This window comes from Schistocerca cancellata, chromosome 6 (genome assembly GCF_023864275.1).
Source record: "Schistocerca cancellata isolate TAMUIC-IGC-003103 chromosome 6, iqSchCanc2.1, whole genome shotgun sequence".
Lineage (NCBI taxonomy): Eukaryota > Metazoa > Arthropoda > Insecta > Orthoptera > Acrididae > Schistocerca > Schistocerca cancellata.
In genome coordinates, this window is record NC_064631.1 from 567,866,612 (window position 1) to 567,888,931 (window position 22,320).

The 22,320-nt window shown below is 41.2% G+C and overlaps 1 protein-coding gene across 1 annotated transcript in view; it reads right to left on the bottom strand.

The window, feature by feature from the left end:
* The window catches only part of LOC126191105 (fatty acid synthase-like), a 394,390-nt gene that overhangs the window by 287,661 nt on the left and 84,409 nt on the right, over window positions 1-22,320 (bottom strand). Inside the window, exons 8-9 of the mRNA XM_049931844.1 lie at window positions 10,339-10,527; window positions 5,922-6,050 (exon numbers count right to left, since the gene is read on the bottom strand). Coding sequence (XP_049787801.1) covers window positions 5,922-6,050; window positions 10,339-10,527 — 318 coding nt within the window. The remainder of the gene's footprint in view (window positions 1-5,921; window positions 6,051-10,338; window positions 10,528-22,320) is intronic.

A 22,320-nucleotide genomic window follows, 5' to 3' on the forward strand; every position in this document is an offset into this window, starting at 1 on the left:
GTTGGTTGGATATAACATTCAAAGAATTATCATCCTCATCATAGAATAAATTGTTGTCAAAGACTTGTTCTTGGTGTGCATTGATTGCTATACATCTGGGTGGATGCCCTCTTCTGCCAGACCATGCTAACTTTAGTCTCCTGGGCCCACATTTTGTTGTGGTGCTGACATTTTCAGGTGCAGGTAGAAGCCCATCATCAAAGCCACAGAATGGTTCATCATAGTTTTCGTGGCTCAAATTTAACATTTGGACAAATTTTGGAATCTCTTTCCTCAAACTTCAGTTTGGTCACTTCTTCTTAGTGTTGTCTACATAGAAATTAACAAAATGATTAATGGAAAATCTCATATAAAGATGTGAAACAAATACTAACAAAGAGATAGAGGGGCTGGCCAGTACTTACCTCAGCTCAGTACAGCCGATAGATACACATAAAACAGAACCGAAAATTTACATTCCTAGCTTTTGGAACAAATGTTCCTTCATCGGGGAGGAGAGAGGGGAAAGAAAGGGAAGAAGGGAAAGGAGATTCAGTTACTCACAACCCAGGTTATGAAGCAACAGGGAAAGGAAAATAGGGAGGGCAGCAAGGATGGAGGCATGGTTGTCAGAGGGAAGCCAAAGATATTCTACTGTAAGTACTGTGCCAGCTTCAAACCAAAGAGGATGCATACAGAAGTAAAAAGGTATATAGTATAAAGATAAACTCAACTATGTAGGATGAAAAGATGCGTGAATGGCTAAAGAGGAAAGGGAAAGAGGAGAAGACTGAAGAGTGAATGGGAGTGAGGTTGTTTAACGTAGGTTCAGTCCAGGGGGATGGCGGGATGAAAGGATGTGTTGGAATGGAAGTTCCCATCTCCGCAGTTCAGAGGGACTGGTGTTGGGTGAGAGAAGCCAAATGGCACATACAGTGTAGCAGGTTCCTAGGTCCCTAGAATTATGCTGGAGGGCATGCTCCGCTACTGGGTATTGGGCATCTCCAAGGCGGACAGTTCCTCTGTGTCCGTTCATGCGCTCAGCCAGTTTAGTTGTTGTCATGCCAATGTAAAAGGCTGTGCAGTGCAGGCATGTCAGTTGATAAATGACATGTGTAGTTTCACACGTAGCCCTGCCTTGAATTGTGTATGTTTTACCAGTAGCGGGGCTGGAGTAGGTGGTTGTGGGGGGATGCATGGGGCAGGTTTTGCAGCGGGGTCGGTTACAGGGGTAGGAACCACTGGGTAGAGAAGGTAGTCTGGGAATATTGTAGGGTTTAACAAGGATGTTACAGAGGTTAGGGGGGGGGGGGGCGACGAAAGGCAACTCTGGGTGGTGTGGGGAGAATTTTGTCAAGGGATGATCTCATTTCAGGGGTTGACTTGAGAAAGTCATATCCCTGGCGGAGTAATTTGTTGATGTTTTCGAGGCCAGGATAATATTGGGTGACAAGGGGGATGCTTCTGTGTGGTCTGGGGGTAGGAACATTGTTGTTGGACGGGGAGGAATGTATTGCTCGGGAAATCTGTTTGTGGACAAGGTCTGCAGGATAGTTGTGGGAGAGGAAAGCACTGGTCAGGTTATTGGTGTAATTGTTGAGGGATTCGTCACTGGAGCAGATATGTTTGCCACGAATACCTAGGCTGTAGGGAAGGGAGCGTTTGATGTGGAAAGGATGGCAGCTATCAAAGTGAAGGTACTGTTGTGTGTTTGTGGGCTTGATGTGGACAGAGGTGTGGATGTGAGCTTCAACAAGATGAAGGTCAACATCCAGGAAGGTGGCTTGGGTTTTGGAGAAGAACCAGGTGAAATTCAGATTCGAAAAGGAGTTGAGGTTATGGAGGAAATTAAGGAGTGTTTCTTCACCATGAGTCCAGACCACAAAGATGTCATCTATAAACCTATACCAGGCCAGGGGAAGCAGCTGTTGGTTCTTCAGGAAAGCCTCCTCCATGCGGCCCATGAAGAGGTTGGCATAGGACGGAGCCATCCTGGTTCCCATGGCCGTTCCCCTGATTTGTTTGTAGGTCTGGCCTTCAAAAGTGAAGTAATTATGGGTGAGGATGAAGTTGGTAAGTGTGATAAGGAACGAGGTTTTTGGAAGATCTTCGGGTGGGCGTTGGGAGAGGTAGTGCTCAAGGGCAGAGAGACCATGGGTATGTGGGATGTTTGTGTAAAGGGATGTAGCATCTATGGTGACAAGAAAGGTTTCAGGTGGGAGAGGAGGGGGAATGGATTTGAGGCATTCTAGGAAGTGGTTTGTGTCTTTGATGTAGGATGGAAGTCTGCGGGTGATAGGTTGTAGGTGCTGGTCTACCAGAGCTGAGATACGTTCGGTTGGGGCTTTGAAGCCTGCCACAATGGGACGGCCAGGATGGTTCTCTTTGTGGATTTTGGGTAATAGGTAGAAGGTAGGGGTACGTGGCTCAGGTGGAGTGAGTAAGTCTATGGAAGCCGTTATGAGGCCTTGTGAGGGACCTTGGATTTTTAGGATTTTTTGCAGCTCAGTCTGGATGGAGGGAATGGGGTCCTGGGTAACAGCTTTGTAGGTTGAGGTGTCGGAGAATTGACGCAGTCCTTCTGCCACATACTCCACACGGTCAAGTACGACAGTTGTGGAGCCTTTATCCGCCGGGAGGATGACAATAGAGCGGTCTATTTTCAGCTCCTTAATGGCACGGGATTCAGCTGGGGTGATGTTGGGGGTTGTCGGGATGTTCTTCAAGAAGGACTGGGAGGCTACACTGGATGTGAGGAATTGCTGAAATGTCTGCAAGGGATGGTTTTGGGGGAGGGGAGGAGGATCCCTTTGAGAAGGCAGTCGGAACTGTTCTAAACAGGGTTCAACATTGGGTCTAGTATTTGGGGGCTGTGTTTGGGTAGTGAAGTGATATTTCCAGTTGAGGTTCTGGGTGAATGAGAGGAGATCTTTAACCAGGGCAGTGTGGTTGAATTTAGGTGTGGGGCTAAAGGTTAAGCCTTTTGATAGAACACATGTCTCTGGAGGAGAGAGGGATCTGGATGAGAGGTTTAGGACTGAATTGGGACTGGTGATATGTGGCATTTGACTGTGGTTATAGTTGAGATTTGGTCTGGGTGGGGTATGTGCTGGGATGGGGAGATTGAGTAGGGTGGCTAGGCTAGATTTGTTGGCTATGAGGGGGGTTTGTTGAAGGTTCTGTTGTGGTTGGTGTTTGTGAGGGATAGGGAGAGGGACCCCACTTCTTAGGTGTTGCACTAGCACTGTGGATAGTTTTTTCAGGTGGTGTGTGGCATGGAACTCAAGTTTGCACCTGGCTTCTAGGATGATGTTCCTGAGTGTGTTCTCCAAGCAAGGGTTTGAGAGGTGGAGGACTTTGAAGAGAGATATGAGCTGTTAGGAGTGGTGGTTACGTGAAGTAGTGTAGAGATTCAGGACAAGTTGGGTAAGGGCTAAGGATTGAAGGTTCTGGAAGTCCAGGAGAGACTGGTGGAAGGAGGAATTGCACCCAGAGATGGGAACTTTTAAGGTAAGCCCTTTAGGGGTAATTCCAAAGGTTAAGCAGGACCGGAGGAAAAGTATGTGGGATTGCAGTTTGGCTACGGTGAATGCATGTTTCCGGAATGAATGTAAATAATGTGGTATAGGATTAGGGTACATAGTGGGTAACTGGTGGGTAGGGAAATTAAATAACTAAAGTTGAAATAGTAATCATAAGAAGGAATAAAACATGGAGAGAAGGACGAGAAGGAAAGAAATTGTGTTGGTAATGTTCAATGCCATAGGAAGATCACTAAATGAGAAAAATACGGAAAAAGTTGACCAGACCAAGCAAGTATGTCCAGATCAGGGGAAAAGAACACACGTTGCTCAAAAACAGAGATAGCAGTGACGAAAAAAGATCGCGCGCGCCGCAAAAGCGATCGCGCGTGCCGCAAAAAAGATCGCGCGTGCCGCAAAAAAGTTCGCGCGTGCCACAAAAAAGATCGCGGGTGGCGCAGAAATGTCCCAAAAAAATTTTATTGTGGCAGTGAAAGATAGCCAATGGCACAAAAATATCGCCAGCAACAAGAAATCGACGGAAATGGATGATACTGGTAGGTGTGGAAGAGATTGTTGGCAGTGAGTGTTGGCTGGGAAACAGCGAATAACGAACGTTAAAACTATGGAATGTTGAATAAATAAATCAATAAATAAAAAAGAAAAGAGGACTATAAACGGAACAAGATAATAGGAGGAAGATGAAACTAGCACAGTTGGTGACGAAAATAATTATTTATGTATTTATGTATTTATTTATGTTACAGTAGAATATCTTTGGCTTCCCTCTGACAACCATGCCTCTATCCTTGCTACCCTCCCTATTTTCCTTTCCCTGTTGCTTCATAACCTGGGTTGTGAGTAACTGAATCTCCTTTCCCTTCTTCCCTTTCTTTCCTCTCCTCCCCGATGAAGGAACATTTGTTCCGAAAGCTAGGAACGTAAATTTTCGGTTCTGTTTTATGTGTATCTATCGGCTGTACTGAGCTGAGGTAGGTACTGGCCAGCCCCCCTATCTCTTTGTTAGAAATTAACAAAAGTCTTCTTGGGTACAGGAAAGTCATGATCAAGGGACTTCACTTCTTTTGAAATGTGTATCCAGCAATCTTTTGGTATCCACATTCAACAGGCTTTATGACAGTCAGAATAACTTTCAGATGTTCTTTGTTTACCATTACAACTAAATTTACTTTTGTTCACTGATTTGTCCAGCATGACAACCTACTGACAAAACACTTGAAAATGAGACATGACAAGTGTTCTTTTCACCTACTTCTTTCTGTACATAGTTCACTATGTAGTGGCTTCAGTATAAAATAATAACAGTAGTCTTTATCCATGTCAACATCAATTATGGTTCTTTTTTCTGTGAATCTGTTTGTTGTGGCATGTATGGAACCATTGGACATCCTGAGGATGGGATTTAATCTTGTGACCATTCTGATATTCTGTCAGATTACTGAAATCTGTAAACCTGTCAGCTACCCAGCCTTACTTACTAAGTAAATACGCTTAATGCCAACTGCAGTGGTCATCTGTGGCAGTCACAAAAAACCTTGCATGACCTTGAGATTTTTCCTTTGTTCATCTACAAAAGTCAGAGTGGATTAATTCCAGAAGTTTGTTTGACATTGTATATTGGTTGGTGGAAGGAAAGAATATTATCTTTCCTTTAAGGCAAGTATCATGGTTTGTGAATATATGTAGCCCAACTGAGAATGCTAGTGCTAAATTTCTATATAACTTTGTATCATCATCTATTCAGCAATGGCAGTCATCTTTGGAGGATTTCCTTGTAAATAAAACAAGTTACCAACTCTTTTTACAGTGGCTTTAGCTTCGGTTTTAAAATCTCATATAACTGCATGTGTTTTGTTAAAGGCCATTGTGCAGCTGTTGCTCACAGCATTTTTCCGCTGAAATGACTTTGGTTCTAAAACTCGGAAAGCTTAAAGAGTTTTTCAGTATTATGGAGTTGTCAGCACTGTTAAACCAAGAGATTTAGGTATCACTTTTAGCATCTACTTACATAGCACTGTTTTCTATGTTCATAAAATGTTCAAGCATTCCAAAAGTGTTCCCAGGATCTTACATTTTACTCATTTTAGTTTCACACAGAATAGTTTTGAGATTTTACAACAAATGACTCTGGGTATAAATGTTACAAGTCAAAGTCCATTAAATATTCTGCCTATCTTCAAACTTGAACTGAACTAACAAATCTGTCTGTTTGATCCACCACACTTGTCTAAAATGACACTTAGTAACAAAAAGAGACAAAGCTATTGGTACAAGGATAAAATGATATAGCAATGTTACCTCCAATCATTTATCATATCGCCATCCTTAGATATTTACCGTCATGTGTTACTATGCATTCTTTTGCTTCATGTGACTAAAATGATATTTTACTTCACTCACCTCAGTTTCCCTTTTTGTTTCTCCTTGTGTCAAAATTGTGTATCCTCTTTGCATATAGTTTGGGATGTTTACTGCATAAATCTCATGTAATAATTTAATATATTCTTTGTCCAGTGGCATTGACTCCACCTAAAAATAATATCCAATTCACTTTCAGTAATTCATCTTAGTGTAGAAGAACAGGAGCAACACACAGTACACAAAGTCACTGTTACCTCTCTTTAACTGTAAAAATGATACTCTACACAGTATGACATTAAATTTAAGGATCACTTCATGTTCCCTGGGGCACTGGTATTGAGACATACTACTGAAAAACATCAATGTCATACTCAGTAAGCAACATGTAGAGAAGACATTATCTGGTATGCTACTTACATGCTGCACAGAAGACATTATCTGGTATGCTACAGAGAAAGCTTGAACAATCTCTGTAACTGAATTTCCCTTTTCAGATACAATGGACAGCTACTATTTAAAAAATGTATAACTTTCCTTTGTAGATTGTCCTGCTCATTTGGTCACCGGTCCGTGGAACTAGATTTGGTTAGAGTTGAGATGACAGATTAGGAAAAAAATGTGGTGACCAGCAGAAAGTTTGTATTCTTCAATAAGTCCACTAAAATTGTTTAGGTGAAGCAGGTTCTGTTCAACTCTAACTTAGTAAAACACTGGTACATGATTAAATATAAGTAATAATAAAATTACGTAAGTGAATGTGGGACAAAATACTGCATTAACTCAGTCCACAGACCATGGCAGACCTATCAGTACTGGCTGACTGCTATGTCATCCAATGGCATCATTGGATGCATTATGGAAGGGTATGGGGTCTTCACATGACTCTCCCAGCCATTATCACTTTTTGTGACTTCGACTGCTACTGCTCAGCCAAGTATCTCCTCAACTGACATCATCAGGTTGAGTGGACCCCATTACAGTCCTCTCACCAAGGAAACATCCCAGGCAGTGTAGGGAAACAAACCCATGTCCTCCACATGGTAGCCAGCCATACTGACCACTCAGATGCAGAGGTGGTCCAGGACAAAATACTGCAGCTGTGAAAATTAGGTAATAAGAACTAGCCAACAAAGAAGGAGAAAATGTTAAATTTGGAATGTTTTTTGCACCGACTGGTTCAATTCTGCTTTTCAGAGCAGCATACTGTCAGGACTAAGTTGAGTGACAGTTACCAGTCATGATGAAAACTAGGATACATGAATGATAACATGGAAGATTCCTGTAAACAATAGTGCAATATAATAGCACCACTCTATGCTCTGATTAAAATTGCTTTGTGACTAATAAATTGCAGCAGTGGGTGTCAGTGCTTCCAACATGCAGGCACACACAATTCACAAGGTGTTGCCTGTACCTATAAAACAAACAACACTGTGAGCAGGTGGTGCTCAAGAAAGAGATATGATTGTATGATGGTTGGTTCCTACTACTTAACTCAATGAAACAACAACTTCAGTCAGAACATAATACAGCATCATGCAAAAACAAAAGGATATGCTTGTTTGATCATTTAAATACTAATTTTCCATTCTAAAGAGCCATAATGCTACCTTCCTCATGAATAAACAGAGAATTTTCCATTCTAAAGAGCCATAATGCTACCTTCCTCATGAATAAACAGAGTCCTTGTTCACAAAGCTAGTTAGAAGTAGCTTACATTGTATTCATGACAACAATGCCATATAACGTATCATAGATTCAGGCCATACAATTGAACAAAAGTTACATAAACTCTTGATAAAATGTATTTGTATGGTTACATGCTCTTCATTTAAAGGTTTGTAACTGGCTGATAATGCAAAAAGAATTTGACAGAGCTCTGAAAGAAATATGCCAAAGCAATTCCATTAGAGTATATCATATTCTCTATTAATTATTGAGGTCCTTGGGAGAACCACCTACAAGAAACTACTCTATCTTGGAAGCAAGATATATCAGAGAGATGAAATAGTAATCCTATTCCAAAAAAATGGAAGGTGCTGATAGACAGGAAAATTAGTAAACTATTACTTTAATAAGACATGGCTGTAAAATACTGACACCAGTTTTATACAGAAGAGTGGAAAAACTGACAGTAGCTGATCTCAGGAAAAGTCAGTTTGGGTTCTGGAGAAATGTACAAACATATGAGACCATTCTGACCCTACAGCTTATCTTAGAAGGTAGAATGAAAAAAGGCATTGATAAAGCACAGTATGCACCACAGTTGGCCACTAGAGAGTACAGAAAGAAGAAAAGAAGGAAAAAACTTCGAAAAAGATCAAGGGTATGATACACAGTATGGTGCAGGGTGCTTCTGAGTGACTAAAAATAAAAAGTTAAGCATATATTAAGTGAGTTACCGTCTTTTGAAACTTTAGAAGCCATTCCTGAAAATTTACTTTTTCTGCTGCATTTTTTGCTAAATATCAGAAACCACTTCAAATAGAGTATTCAAATTTTCAGGGAGTAATACCATACATATCTTGCATCTACTGAACTAAAAGAAGAACATAGTGTTATGCATAATTAAAATTATTTAGGATAACGTACAAAAAAAGTACACAAAATTTTAACCATGTTATTAAAAAATTGTATTTCCAAAAGCAGTGGCTCAAATGCAATTATTGTAGTTCAGTAGACTCAGAACATACAGTTTAATGTCCTGTAAAAGTTTCATGTCAATGGCTACAGTGGTTCCTGAAATACAGGGAAGCCAAGTCACTAAACTTAACATTGTCGAGATAGGGCGTTCCAACTCCCCTTAACTTCCACTTTTTCAATGACAGGATTATCTATCACATTACCAATACCCCAACCTACTTCAGGGGAGAAATATAGATAACTGATACTAAATCAAAAATGGTTAATGACATCTCTACACCATTTACAGTGAAATCTCCATAAATTAAAACTACTATCCAAGCTCCTTCAGCAAAGAAACTTATATGACTAATACTAAATTATAAATGGTGAACAGCATTTCTGGACCAATTTTTCTGTGAGATTCCTTCACATAATTTACATCGAAATCTGCACAGGTTGTACTCTGATTTGCTGTGGTTATTAAAGTTTGTAAGGCATTTTATTTTGTCTAAAGAATGTTGGGGTATTGTGTCAACAACAAATTGTTCAAAACTATGAGCAGTCACTTAACAGGAGAACAATTATGAAGAATAAAACAGCTCCAACTGTAACTGATTTGTTTTACCATCCACATTCCCTTTGGAAGACCCAAGTGCAAAACCTGCCCCATTCACCAACACAGCACATCCTACTCTGGTCCTGTTGCAAGCTTATACTATCCCATCAGAGACAGGGCAAACTGTGAAAGCAACCGTATCATATAGATGTTCTGCTGCAATTTCTGCACAGTATTTAAAGTGGTCATGGCCACCAACCTGCTGGCCATCAGAATGAATGGCTACTGCCAAACATTGGCCAAGAGCAGAGTTGACAACCTATCTGCGGAACACACTACTAAGCACAACATGCTTGATTTCAGTGGCTGCTTCACAGTCCATGCAACTGGATCCCGTGGGAGTTATCTTTGCAACACATCCTTCATTCCTGTAATCCTCCTGTCCTCAATCTCACACTAACCCACTCACCTGCAACCTCTGTCTGTCAAGCTACCCTAACTCTATCCCGTCAGACCCTCCAAATCCATGCCTCCACTCAACTGTCTTTGTACACCACATGAACTCACCTGTTCTGTTGCTCCTGCACCTGCAGCCTCTCCCTCCTGCATTCCTAACCCATCGTCTGATGCCTCACTTCAAGTCGCAGATCCCACTCCTTAATCCCCCCTCCCACTTTCCGTCTCTACACATCCAGTCGGCACAGCCCTCCACCCCAGTCCACCTGCCAAACTGCAGTCCTGGTACTGGTTTTTCAGCCAGCATAACACAGCTGCACAGGTTGCAACATGTGCACTCTAGCTCATTAAAGGATTCATACAAAAGCTAGCAAAGTTTTCATTCTGTTTTGTATGCATGGCAGTGACACAATGCTTCTACTATTCAGTGAGTGGTCCTCTTTACTCTCTAATTATTTAAATTCTCCCAGAACTTTCCCTACTACGTTTTGTTTCAATATTTTATAGGGTAATTTTCAATACAAAATAATCTTATTGAGGGTAGAAACTGGCTGTGGGAAGTTAAAAAATGCACTTATGACTGAGGATGTTTTGTTCTTCATTATTATTTTAAAGCTGTAGACAGGCCTTCCAGTGTGGAGAGATTGATCTAAAAAAATGTGCATTGTCATATATTGGGTGAACTATTAAGATGCTTTATTTTACATGAACAGGACAACACAACATTGGCATAGAAGTATAGCTATCTGCTGTTAATATCTATCTGTCTATTTACAGCTATATTATGTGAGTATGTTGGAGTGAATTCATTTTTATTACTTTTGATAGTATTTTATTCAGTCCTTCTTCTGTTCTGCTTGACATAGTCACAAGTCGTGGTAAATCATCTTCAATTGTGGGGTTTTTGTGATCATAAGATTTCAGAACTGCATGACCATAATTTCCATCAATTCCCCTACTGGTGACAGCTGCCAGTCCACCTTCCCATGGTGTACTCTCTGTTACCACCTGTAAAGTGTTAATACTATGAAAAATTTTCAAATAAATTCTTGTTGTACTCTGTTAAATAGATTAAACAACATAATGAAAAATCCATTATAATACTGGATATAAACTTCTAAAGATGATGAATAACATTTTGTTCCAATGCTTAAGGAGGATAAACAAGTGTAAAATTATGAATTATGTTGCCTGTACCAAGCTACAACTCATTTAAGACATTATAATGATACCTCTATCTTATAACTACTAAAAAATACACCTTTGTAATGGAATAATGAATAATACAAATAAAATACAGACACATGCACATGTAAACTGATGTCTGGGCAAAAAGGGAGGGCCATTAGGAGTGAATGATGGCATTACTCTGTTGCCAGTACGAAGCTATAACTCATTTAAAATACAAACACATACATAAAGCAGAGATTCTTCAGACAGCTGCAGACAAAAATAGCTGCAAGTGGGAAGAGTGGAAGAGGAGGGGTGGGAAAGTAGAATAGAGGAAGACTGTTGACCAAACAATACCAAATCACATAATGCAGTCTATATGTAATGATATACAGCTCCAAGACCTCAAGGTATGAGCTTCTCAGAGTTACAAGAGAAACTGACACAAATTGTGAACACACTTTACTTCAGCTGTCATATTAATTACCTGAAGCCAAACCACAGCAAGTCCCAGGTCTGTACTGTCAACCTCAGTGACAAGCATAGAATTACTCAATGTGAGGTAGCAAGCTGTAACATTCCAGCTTTGCTCACAGCAAAGAAATATTTAACACAGAATCATCTTTTGAAAAAACCACAACATTTTCCTGACAACCAAGTTAGAAAAAAAAATATGAGGGAAATCTATGCTACTTAAAAAAGACAAGTTGTTGTTTAAATTGTTACCAAAAATCTCAAAAAGTAGTTGACCAATTTACTTTGTAGTTTTACAAAATATTTTAATAAATGTTCAGATGGATATAGGCTACATATTTTTTAAATTGCAATATGAAAAAATAATTAATGTAGAGTAATGAAATTCTGAGAATACATTTCTTAGGTAACATGTTTAAGTGATTAAAAATGCAAGTTCACAGGTTACTGTAAGTGCAAGATATGTTACTGCAAATGTGAAATGATGGAACATTAATAACTGATGTAACTGCCAGAATGTTGAATGCAAACATGTAAAGTGTGTACATTGTGTTGTACAGGTGTCATATGTCAGTTTGTGAGATGAAGTTCCTTGCCTGGTGCACTTGGTCAGTCAATACAGAATGGTTAATGCTGTTTGTGAATGACACTGGAGTTTCTAGTGATTTCCAGTATGCTCTCGAACAGAAAAGATTCTGATGATCAAGCAGCCGAGGCAACATGTTGACATCCCGTGGAGCATGCTGGGTCACAACAACAATATGCTGTTGGAAAGCATGTCTGGAATGCTGTGCATGAATGGCAACAGAGGTCAAATCACCAGACTGACATACAAATTTGCAGTCACAGTGTGTTCCTGCTGTCATATGAAATTGCACCCCAGACCTAACATCAGCTGAAGATCCCATGTGTGTAGCACACAGATGGGTTGTTTGCAGGCCCTCAGATGGCCTCCTCCTAACCAACACACACCCATCATTGGCACAGTGGAAAAACCAGCTTTCATCAGAAAACAGAACAGGCCTCCATCCTGCCATCCAATGAGCTCTAACTGGAGACCACTGAAGTCACAAACTGCAGTGGTTTGGAGTCATTGGAATGAATGACACAGGGCACCTGGCCCAGAGCTGTCCTGGAAGTAAGCAATTTGTAACAGTTTGTTGTGTCACAGTAATGTCAACTGTTGCTGAGATTGCTGCTGCGGATGCAGCACAATGCACTGGTGCCATATACCAAACATGATGGTCTTCTCTCTTGGTACTGCCACGTGGCTGTCTGGAGCTCGGTCTTCTTCTACACATACATCTACATACAGGGTGATTATAATTAAAGTTAAACTTTCAAAACACTGTAGAAATAACACCACTGGTCAGAATGACATCAGATTGCAATGGAATATTATCAGAGAGGGGGGAAAAGGTATGGCAGAAGAAAAAAAATAGTGTGAAAATTGATCAATAGATGGTGCTGTATGTGGCATTATACATAAATGAAAACACCTGTCATGCACACGACCCATCGAAGTTGGTATAAACATGCTGGGTACATGGCTTTTCCTCCTTTCGCATCTGCAACATTTGCCATGACTGTCTCAATGCAGGATCGTGCTCTGCTTGTAAAGCTGTATTACAAGAATGATGACTGTGCACACAGTACTCCGCAAAAGTTCCAGACACTGAAGGGTTTGAAAAGAGGCATTGGTCTGATGACTGCTGTGGCTCTGGAGAAAATGATTTGGAAATTCAAAAAGGCCTGTTCTTTTGGTGTGCAACCTGGTAGAGGATGGAAACAAATTGATTCGACATCAGTGGAAGCGGTGGCCAAGCAATCCAGGAGGAGACAAGTGGTGGTGTGTAAACATGTAGTGCACAGAGAATTGCCCGAACATTGGATGTACTCGTGAGCACGGGATGTAAAATCATATAAAATTTCCTTCTTTGTTATCCATTCAAAATTACAAATGTGCACAAGTTGCTTCCTGTTGACCTCCCAGGTAGAGAGACATTTGCTTTATGATTTCTTGCTTGCATCAAAGTAGACAATGATTGGCCGTGGGAGGTTTTGTGAATGGACGAAGCCCACTTTCATCTGACAGAATGTATCAATACACAGAATTGTCAAATATGGGCAGTGGAAATTCCACACACAAATTAACGAGTACCACTTTATCTTGAAAAGGTCACTGTGTGGTGCAGGTTTATGGCATCATTTATCATAGGGCCCTATGTTTTTGAAGAGACAGGTGCTTTCGGTCCTGTTACCTGTACCATCACTGGTAAGCACTATGAATGTCTTTTGCACAACCTCATCATTCCAGCTCTCCAACAGTATGTGGATGGGATCATTTTTATGCAAGATGGCGCACCTCCGCACATTGAAAATCCAGCTAAGCAGCTGCTGAAGCGCCATTTTGGAAATGCTAGAAGAATTATCAGCTGCCGTTTTCCTACAGTCTGGCCATCCCGATCACCTGATCTCAATTCGTGAGACTTCTGGCTGTGGGGTTGTCTGAAAGATGTTGTGTTCAGTGTTCTGATAGCAAACTTAGCTGCATTTAAGACACACATCACGCAACACATTCTAAAGGTGACCTCAGAAACGCTTCGATTAGTTGTGGAACATGCTGTTTCTTGATTTCAACTCGTTGTAGAAAATGGTGGACAGCAATTGAACATGTTTTGTGCCAGTCATACAGAAATTAATAATCTGATTTGATTCTGAGTGCTGCTTTTTAGCGGTTTTTGACGTCAGGACAGTTAAAAACTAATGTGATTGATGTTTTTTATGTGGTTTTTGGCCTCAGGACAATTAAAAACCTATATGATTGATGCTTTTTATGCGGTTTTTGGCCTCACAACAATTCAAAACTGATGTGGGTGATGCTTTTTATGGGGGTTCTGGCCTCAGGACAATTAAAAACCAATTTTTCCCATCCAGTGTGATATGAGCTGGTTGGGTGGATAGGCTTATGTAACTAAATGTATCACACCTATACGCCCATCCACACTGAATAGTACAGTTTGTTTAATGTCAGACATACACCTTAGGCATTGTTGTATGATTCATTTGACATTTGTAGTTGACCACTATAAAATTATAATGCTTACAGTGCTATCTATTGTTTCATTTTGTAACTGTTTATTTCTCTCCTGCCATATGTTTTCCCCCTTCTCTGATAATATTCTGCTGCAATTTGACATCATTCTGACAAGCGGTGATCTTTCTACAGCAATTTGAAAGTTTAACTTTATTTACAGTCACTTTGTAAATACTCCACAAGAAATCTTATGGTGCACAGCAGAGGGTACCCTGTACCACTACTCCCCCCCCCCCCCCCCCCCCGCCCTGTTCCACTCGCAAATAGTGCAAAGGAAAACAGACAGTCTGTACACCTCCATATGAGCCCAAATAGCTGGATCCCCAATGTCTGTGATCTTGAGATGATTTTCAAGGTGATTTGGAGGTTAAAGTGATTTTTCTAAAATGGGAACTCTAATATTTGATTCAAGATCTCAACATGTTCTTGACTGATTCACTTCAGATTTTTAAATTATATATGTGACATACAAAAGTGAAACATTATTAATGTAGAGCTCAAAAAGTTCATGACAGATTTACTTCAGATTTCCACACGATATTCTAATAAACATTTGGTTGGATACAGGCAACATGTTCCTTAATACATATAATATATAAATACATATGTAACACGTGAAGGGAAAACATTGTTAGAAAAAATTTCAATAATTCTGAATGAATGTACTTCAGATTTTTAAATGATACTTAAATGAACATTTTGATGCACATGGTCTATGTATTTTAAATATATATATTATATAAATGTACATGTAAAATAGAAAGAAACATTCCACATGGGAAAATTTATTAAAAACAAAGATTCCTTGACTTACCAAACAGGAAAGCGCTGGTAGATAGGCACAATAAAAAACCACACAAAAAAACACACACAAACACATGTGTGTATTTGTGTGTTTTTTTATTGTGCCTATCTACCAGTGCTTTCCCATTTGGTAAGACATATAAATGTATATGTAATACATAAAGGGAATATGTTGGTACCAAACAACTCAACAAGTTCTTAACACATATTCTTCAAATTTTTAAATGATACTCTAATGAAAGTCCATGAACCATGGACCTTGCCGTTGGTGGGGAGGCTTGCGTGCCTCAATGATACAGATAGCCATACTGTAGGTATAACCACAATGGAGGGGTGGAGGGGTATCTGTTGAGAGGCCAGACAAATGTGTGGTTCCTGAAGAGGGGCAGCAGCCTTTTCAGTAGTTGCAGGGGTAGCAGTCTCGATGATTGACTGACCTGGCCTTGTAACACTAATCAAAACGGTCTTGCTGTGCTGGTACTGCGAACGAATGAAAGCAAGGGGAAACTACAGCCGTAATTTGTCCCGAGGGCATGCAGCTTTACTGTATGATTAAATGATGATGGCGTCCTCTTGGGTAAAATATTCCGGAGGTAAAATAGTCCCCCATTTGGATCTCCGGGTGGGGACTACTCAAGAGGACGTCGTTATCAGGAGAATGAAAACTGGCGTTCTACGGATCGGAGTGTGGAATGTCAGATCCCTAAATCGGGCAGGTACTTTAGAAAATTTAAAAAGGGAAATGGATAGGTTACAGTTAGATGTAGTGGGAATTAGTGAAGTTCGGTTGCAGGAGGAACAAGACTTTTGGTCAGGTGAATACAGGGCTATAAATACAAAATCAAATAGGGGTAATGCAGCAGTAGATTTAATAATGAATAAAAAAATAGGAATGCGGGTAAGCTATTACAAACAGCATAGTGAACGCATTATTGTGGCCAAGATAGACACGAAGCCTACGCCTACTACAGCAGTACAAGTTTGGGGGGGGGGGGGGGGGTGGCGGCGGAGGGGACGTAATCTGAGGTGTTCAATGGGCTAAAATCACCTTCATCGCAAAAGGAAATGAGGAAAAAAGAAAAAAGATGAACAGCTTCACCAACTGCACTTGTCAATCAGCGCATGCATGTGAAAATCCCCAGATCATCAGATTTACATGTATGAAAAACAAATTAAAGGCGCAAAACGTTCAAAAAAAATTCTGTTTCTTAGTAGGAGTTGGTCGTTAAGGATATTGTCTTTATCATGTTGCAGATGCTTAAAGATCTTAACCTTGGCATGAAGTAACTCGATATTAACTGGAGGGCTCGGCGAATGAGCCGTTTGCACAAGGTGTTCCGCATAAGTAGAGCCCTTAGTAGCATCACCGCTTCTAGTGGAATATGCTCTTTATACCTGAAACCTTTTTTAATAAAAGAATATAATAACTCCAATCCCAAAGAAAGCAGGTGTTGACAGGTGTGAAAATTACCGAACTGTCAGTTTAATAAGCCATGGCTGCAAACTAATAATGTGTATTCTTTAGATGAATGGAAAAACTGGTAGAAGTTGACCTCAGGGAAGATCAGTTTGGATTCCATAGAAATATTGGAACACGTGAGGCAATACTGACCCTGTGAATTATTTTAGAAGATAGGTTAAGGAAAGGCAAACCTACATTTATAGCATTTGTAGACTTAGTGAAAGCCTTTGACAATGTTGACTGGAATATTCTGTTTCAAATTCTGAAGGTGGCAGGGGTAAAATACAGGGAGCGAAAGGCTATTTACAATTTGTACAGAAACCAGATGGCAGATATAAGAGTCGAGGGACATGAAAGGGAAGCAGTGGTTGGGAAGGGAGTGAGACAGGGTTGTAGCCTATCCCCGATGCTATTCAATCTGTATATTGAGCAAGCAGTAAAGGAAACAAAAGAAAAGTTCGGAGTAAGTATTAAAATCCATGGAGAAGAAATAAAAACTTTGAGGTTCGCCGATGACATTGTAATTCTGTCAGAGACAGCATAGGACTTGGAAGAGCAGTTGAACGGAATGTACAGTGTCTTGAAAGGAGGGTATAAGATGAACATCAACAAAAGCAAAACAAGGATAATGGAATGTAGTCGAATTAAGTCAGGTGATGCTGAGGGAATTAGATTAGGAAATGAGACACTTAAAGTAGTAAAGGAGTTTTGCTATTTGGGGAGCAAAATAACTGATGATGGTCAAAGTAGAGAGGATATAAAATGTAGACTGGCAATGGTAAGGAAAGTGTTTCTGAAGAAGTATTAGTATGGAGTGTAGCCATGTCTGGAAGTGAAACATGGACGATAAATAGTTTGGACAAGAAGAGAATAGAAGTTTTCGAAATGTGGTGCTACAGAAGAATGCTGAAGATTAGATGGGTAGATCACATAACTAATGAGGAGGTATTGAATAGAATTGGGGAGAAGAGGAGTTTGTGCCACAACATGACTAGAAGAAGGGATCGATTGGTAGGACATGTTCTGAGGCATCAAGGGTTCACCAATTTAGTACTGGAGGGCAGCGTGGAGGGTAAAAATCGTAGAGGGAGACCAAGAGATGAATACGCTAAACAGATTCAGGAGGATGTAGGCTGCAGTAGGTACTGGGAGATGAAGAAGCTTGCACAGGATAGAGTAGCATAGAGAGCTGCATCAAACCAGTCTCAGGACTGAAGACCACAACAACAACAATAACAACAACTCTAATGAACATTTGGATGGATACAGCCTGTATATTTTTGTATATAATATGTAAATATATATGTAATATATAAACTGGGAACATTGTTACCAATAATCTCAAAAATATTTTGACCAATTTAATTCAAATTTTGACATGATTCACTATTAAACATTCAGAGGGACATTGCATATATATATATTTTTTAATTGTTTCTTACTTGTATACACAGTGATATACTGCATTTTCTTTTCTCATTGGTTTTACAGAAAATATGAAATGTGTATGGCTTATCAGCTTATGATTAGAATATTACAATGGAATTTGAGTTGTTCACAACTTTGTAATCCTACTGATTCACATATTAAAACTATATGAAATTCTCTTACTGAAGCTACTATCGTCACAGATACAACAGCTGAATGTATCTCTTGTGCCTCAGGTGATGGACAGAGAGGGCATAGAAGGAGAAAGGAGGACATGAACAGATGGGGGGGGGGGACAAGTCAAAACACAGAGAAATGAAGGGGAGAAGGAATAAATGGACTAAGAAAAGGAGTGGAGGAGATGGGCAGAGAGAGGTGGAAGGAGTTTAGGATGTACATGCAATTCCCAAACAAATTTAGTAATTGTGAAGCATTGATGATGGAGGAGAAGGACAAAGAGAGGGGGTAGAGGAGGTAGGCAGAGAGTAGGGGGAAGAGTTTACAATGTATATCCAATCTGCATATAAATTTAGTAATCGCAAAATACTGATAGGTTCTCTGGTGAGCAAAGAATTCATGCTCCCAAGCACACAAGGAAGGAAGAATTATCACGCGTGACAGCAAAAACTCAAATTGGCAAGAAGTACCATTGGTGAAGATACTAGCATTGTATGAGGGAATTGACCAATTAGAGAATTAAATGGAATCAAATACAATGTAATATACCAATATTATGAAACGGAAAGTTGCTACTCACCATATAGGGGCGATGCTGAACACAGATAGGCACAACAAAAAGATTGTCAAAAAATAAGCTTTTGGCCAACAAGGTCTGTGTCAAAAATAAACAACACACACACACACATACACACACACACACACACAAACACACACACTCTTGCAAACACAACTTACACACACATGACTGCAGTCTCTGGCAGCTGAAGCCGCACTGCAAGCAGCAGCAGCATTGCCTTATGGGTGTGGCAACTGGGTGAGGGTAGGGAGGAGCCTGGGGTGGGGAGAGAAGGGATAGTAGGGAATGGGTGGAGGACAGTGAAGTGCTGCTGGAGAGCATGCAAGGACAACGTAGAGAGAAGATAGGGCCGTTAGGTGCAGTTGGAGTGTGAGGGGGAGAACAGGTGAGAGGCGGGGGAGGGGAGGGGGGTTGTGGGAAAGGAGAGAAGTAAAAAGATTGGGTGCATTGGTGGAATGAGGCATGTGTAGTGCTGGAATGGGAACAGGGAAGGGGCTGGATGGAAGAGGGCACTGAATAAAGAACGTTGAGGCCAGGAGGGTTACGTGAACATAAGATATATTTCAGGGTGAGTTCCCACCTGCGCTATGTAGAAAAGCTCGTGAGAAGGATCCATACGGCACTGGCTATGCAAAAGGCACTGGAATGAAGGATGTCTGTTGGGCAGTGTGCTCAGCAACAGGGTGGTCCACTTGTTTCTTGGCCATGGTTTGTCAGTGGCCATTCATGCAGACAGCTTGTTGCTTGCCATACCGCATAAATGCAGAACAGTGGTTGCAGCTTAGCTTGTAGATCATGTGACTGGTTTCATAGGTAACGCTGACTTGGATGGGACAGGTGATGTTTGTGACCGCACTGGAGTAGATGGTGGTGGGAGGATGTATGGGACAGGTGTTGCATCTAGGTCTATTACAGGGATATGAGCCATGAGGTAAGGAGTTGGGAGCAGGGCTTGTGTACAGATGGACGAGCATACTGGGCAAGTTCAGTGGATGGTGGAATATGGCTGTGGGAGAGGTTGGAAGGATAGTGGGCAGGACATTTCTCATTTCAGGGCATGACAATAGGTGGTCAAAACTTTGGCGTAGAATGTAATTCAGTTGCTCCAGTCCTTGGTGGTACTGAGTTAAGAGAGGAATGCTCCCCTGAGGCCAGATGGGAAGACATTGGGAGATGGTGGAAGACTTTGGTACAAGGTTAAGAGAATAATTACAGTCTGTGAAGGCCTCATTGAGAATCTCGGTATCTCGATCCTGATCACAAAGATGTCATCAATGAATCTGAACCAGGTGAGGGGTTTAGGATTCTGTGTGTTTAGGAAGGATTTCTCTAGATGGCTCATGAACTGGTTGGCAGAATGTGGTGCCATGCAGGTGCCCATAGACATACCATGAATTTGTTTGTAGGTAATGCCTTCAAAGGAGAAGTAATTGTGGATGAGGATATATTTGGTCATGGCACTAGGAAGGATGTTGTTGGTTTAGAATCTGTCAAGTGTTGCGAAAGGTAGTGTTCAATAGTGGTAAGGTCATAGGTGTTAGGGATGTTTGTGTATATGCAGGTGCCATCAACAGTGATGAGCAGGACACCGTGTGATAAAGGGACAGGAACAGTGGAGAGTTGGTGGAAGAAATGGTTGGTATCTTTTACATAGGAGAGTAGGTTCTGGGTAATAGGTTGAAGATGTTGGTCTACAAGAGCAGAGATTATCTCAGAGGGGGCACAGTAACCAGCCACAAAGGGCATCCTGGGGTGTTGGGGTTTATGGACTTTAGAAAGCGTGTAGAAGGTAGGAGTGCAGGTTGTGGCAGGGATGAGCAGAAAGATGAACTCCGGGGAGAGTTTCTGGGATGGGCCCAAGGATTTGAGAAGAGACTGGAGATCCTGTTGGATTTCTGGAATGGGATCACTGTGGCAAATTTTGTAGGTGGATGTATCTGACAGCTGCAAGAGTCCTTCCACCAGAAAATCCTAGTGGTGCAAAACAACAGTGGTGGAGCCTTTGTCCATAGGTAGGATTATAAGGTTGGGATCAGATTTTAGATGGTGGACTGCGATTCTTTCTGCAGATGTAAGGTTAGTTTGCTTGTTGAAGGATTTGGGGAATGGTGGTGAAGCAAGGTTGGACATTAAGAAATTCTGGAAAGTTAACAGGGGGTGATTTGGGGACGTTGGGAGGGTGGATCATGGTTGGATGGAGGAGTGAACTGAGTCAGGCAGGGTTCAACATTTGTCTCTGGTTGAGTCTGATTGTTAGGCAAGGTGGTGAAAAAGTGTCTCCACTTTATGGACTGAGAGAAGGAGAGAAGGTTTTTAGTAAGTCCTGCATAATAGAATTTTGGAGTGAGGCACAAAAATGGTTCAAATGGCTCTGAGCACTATGGGACTTAACTACTGTGGTCATCAGTCCCCTAGAACTTAGAACTACTTAAACCTAACTAACCTAAGGACATCACACACATCCATGCCCGAGGCAGGATTCGAACCTGCGACCGTAGCAGTCGCACGGTTCCAGACTGCGCGCCTAGAACCGCTAGACCACCGCGGCCGGCGGAGTGAGGCACAAAGTGATGCCTTTGGAAAGGACTGATTTTTCTGTTGGGTTGCTTCTGGAGGAAAGGTTCAGGACTGTGTTTCAGGTCTGTTTAGATTCTGTATGGTGGTGGGAGGGAGTTTTGGAGGGTGGGGTAAATGTAGGTAGGTCTACGAGACAGGGTTTTTCAGCTGTGAGGGGATGTGGGGGAGGTTTGGAGGTTGTTGTGGTAATGGTGGACAGTGGAGCTCCAAAGCCAAAGTGAGAAGTGATCAGGGTGGAGAGTTTTTTGATGTGCTGTCGTGCATGTTGCTCTGGTTCCTGGACAGCAAGAGTTTCAATGTATATTATGGATTCCAAGAATTTGGGATTGCATAGCAGCAAAATTTTGTGGATGGAGAGAAGTTATTGCAATGATGTTTGGGCTTGGTTGATACAATTTTGCAGGACTATGTTGGTGAGGGCTAAGGACTGGCGGAATCTCAACAAATGGAGGTCATTGTGGAAGAAGGTGTGGCAGCCACTGGAGATGGGTAATTTGACGGTAAGGTCATTTGGGGGGGGGGGGTCCATGAGAAAAGCAGCAATGCAGGAACAGTATGTGGGACTGGGTTCTGGCTAGGGAAAAGGAAATGTTTCAGTACTGACACAGATGGAAGGAGCAAGGATCCATGGTGTTGGAAAAAATGTGAAAAATTACGTAAATAAAGAAGAATTACGTCCGAAAAAGTTCACAAAAATACACCCAAATACGTGGGAAAAAATCATGAGAAGGGAGAAGCGGATGAGAAAGGGGTAAACAAGATGAAATCTGAGGGAGTCGATAATAGCAAAAGTTGAAAACTCACTAACATTCGCAAGACGTCACAATGAGATCAAAGAAACAATATAAATAATTTTAAAAATATTTTACTGTGGGAGCAGGTCTGTGGGTGCATAAGTGTGAAGAAGGGGGTGGCAGATATGAATGGATAAGGTGAAATGAGTGGATGGAAACGGACAGAATGGAGAAAATGTGGGAGGTGGGGAAGGGTTTATAGCATGAGATACAAGATCATCTGGCACCCGAAAGGTTC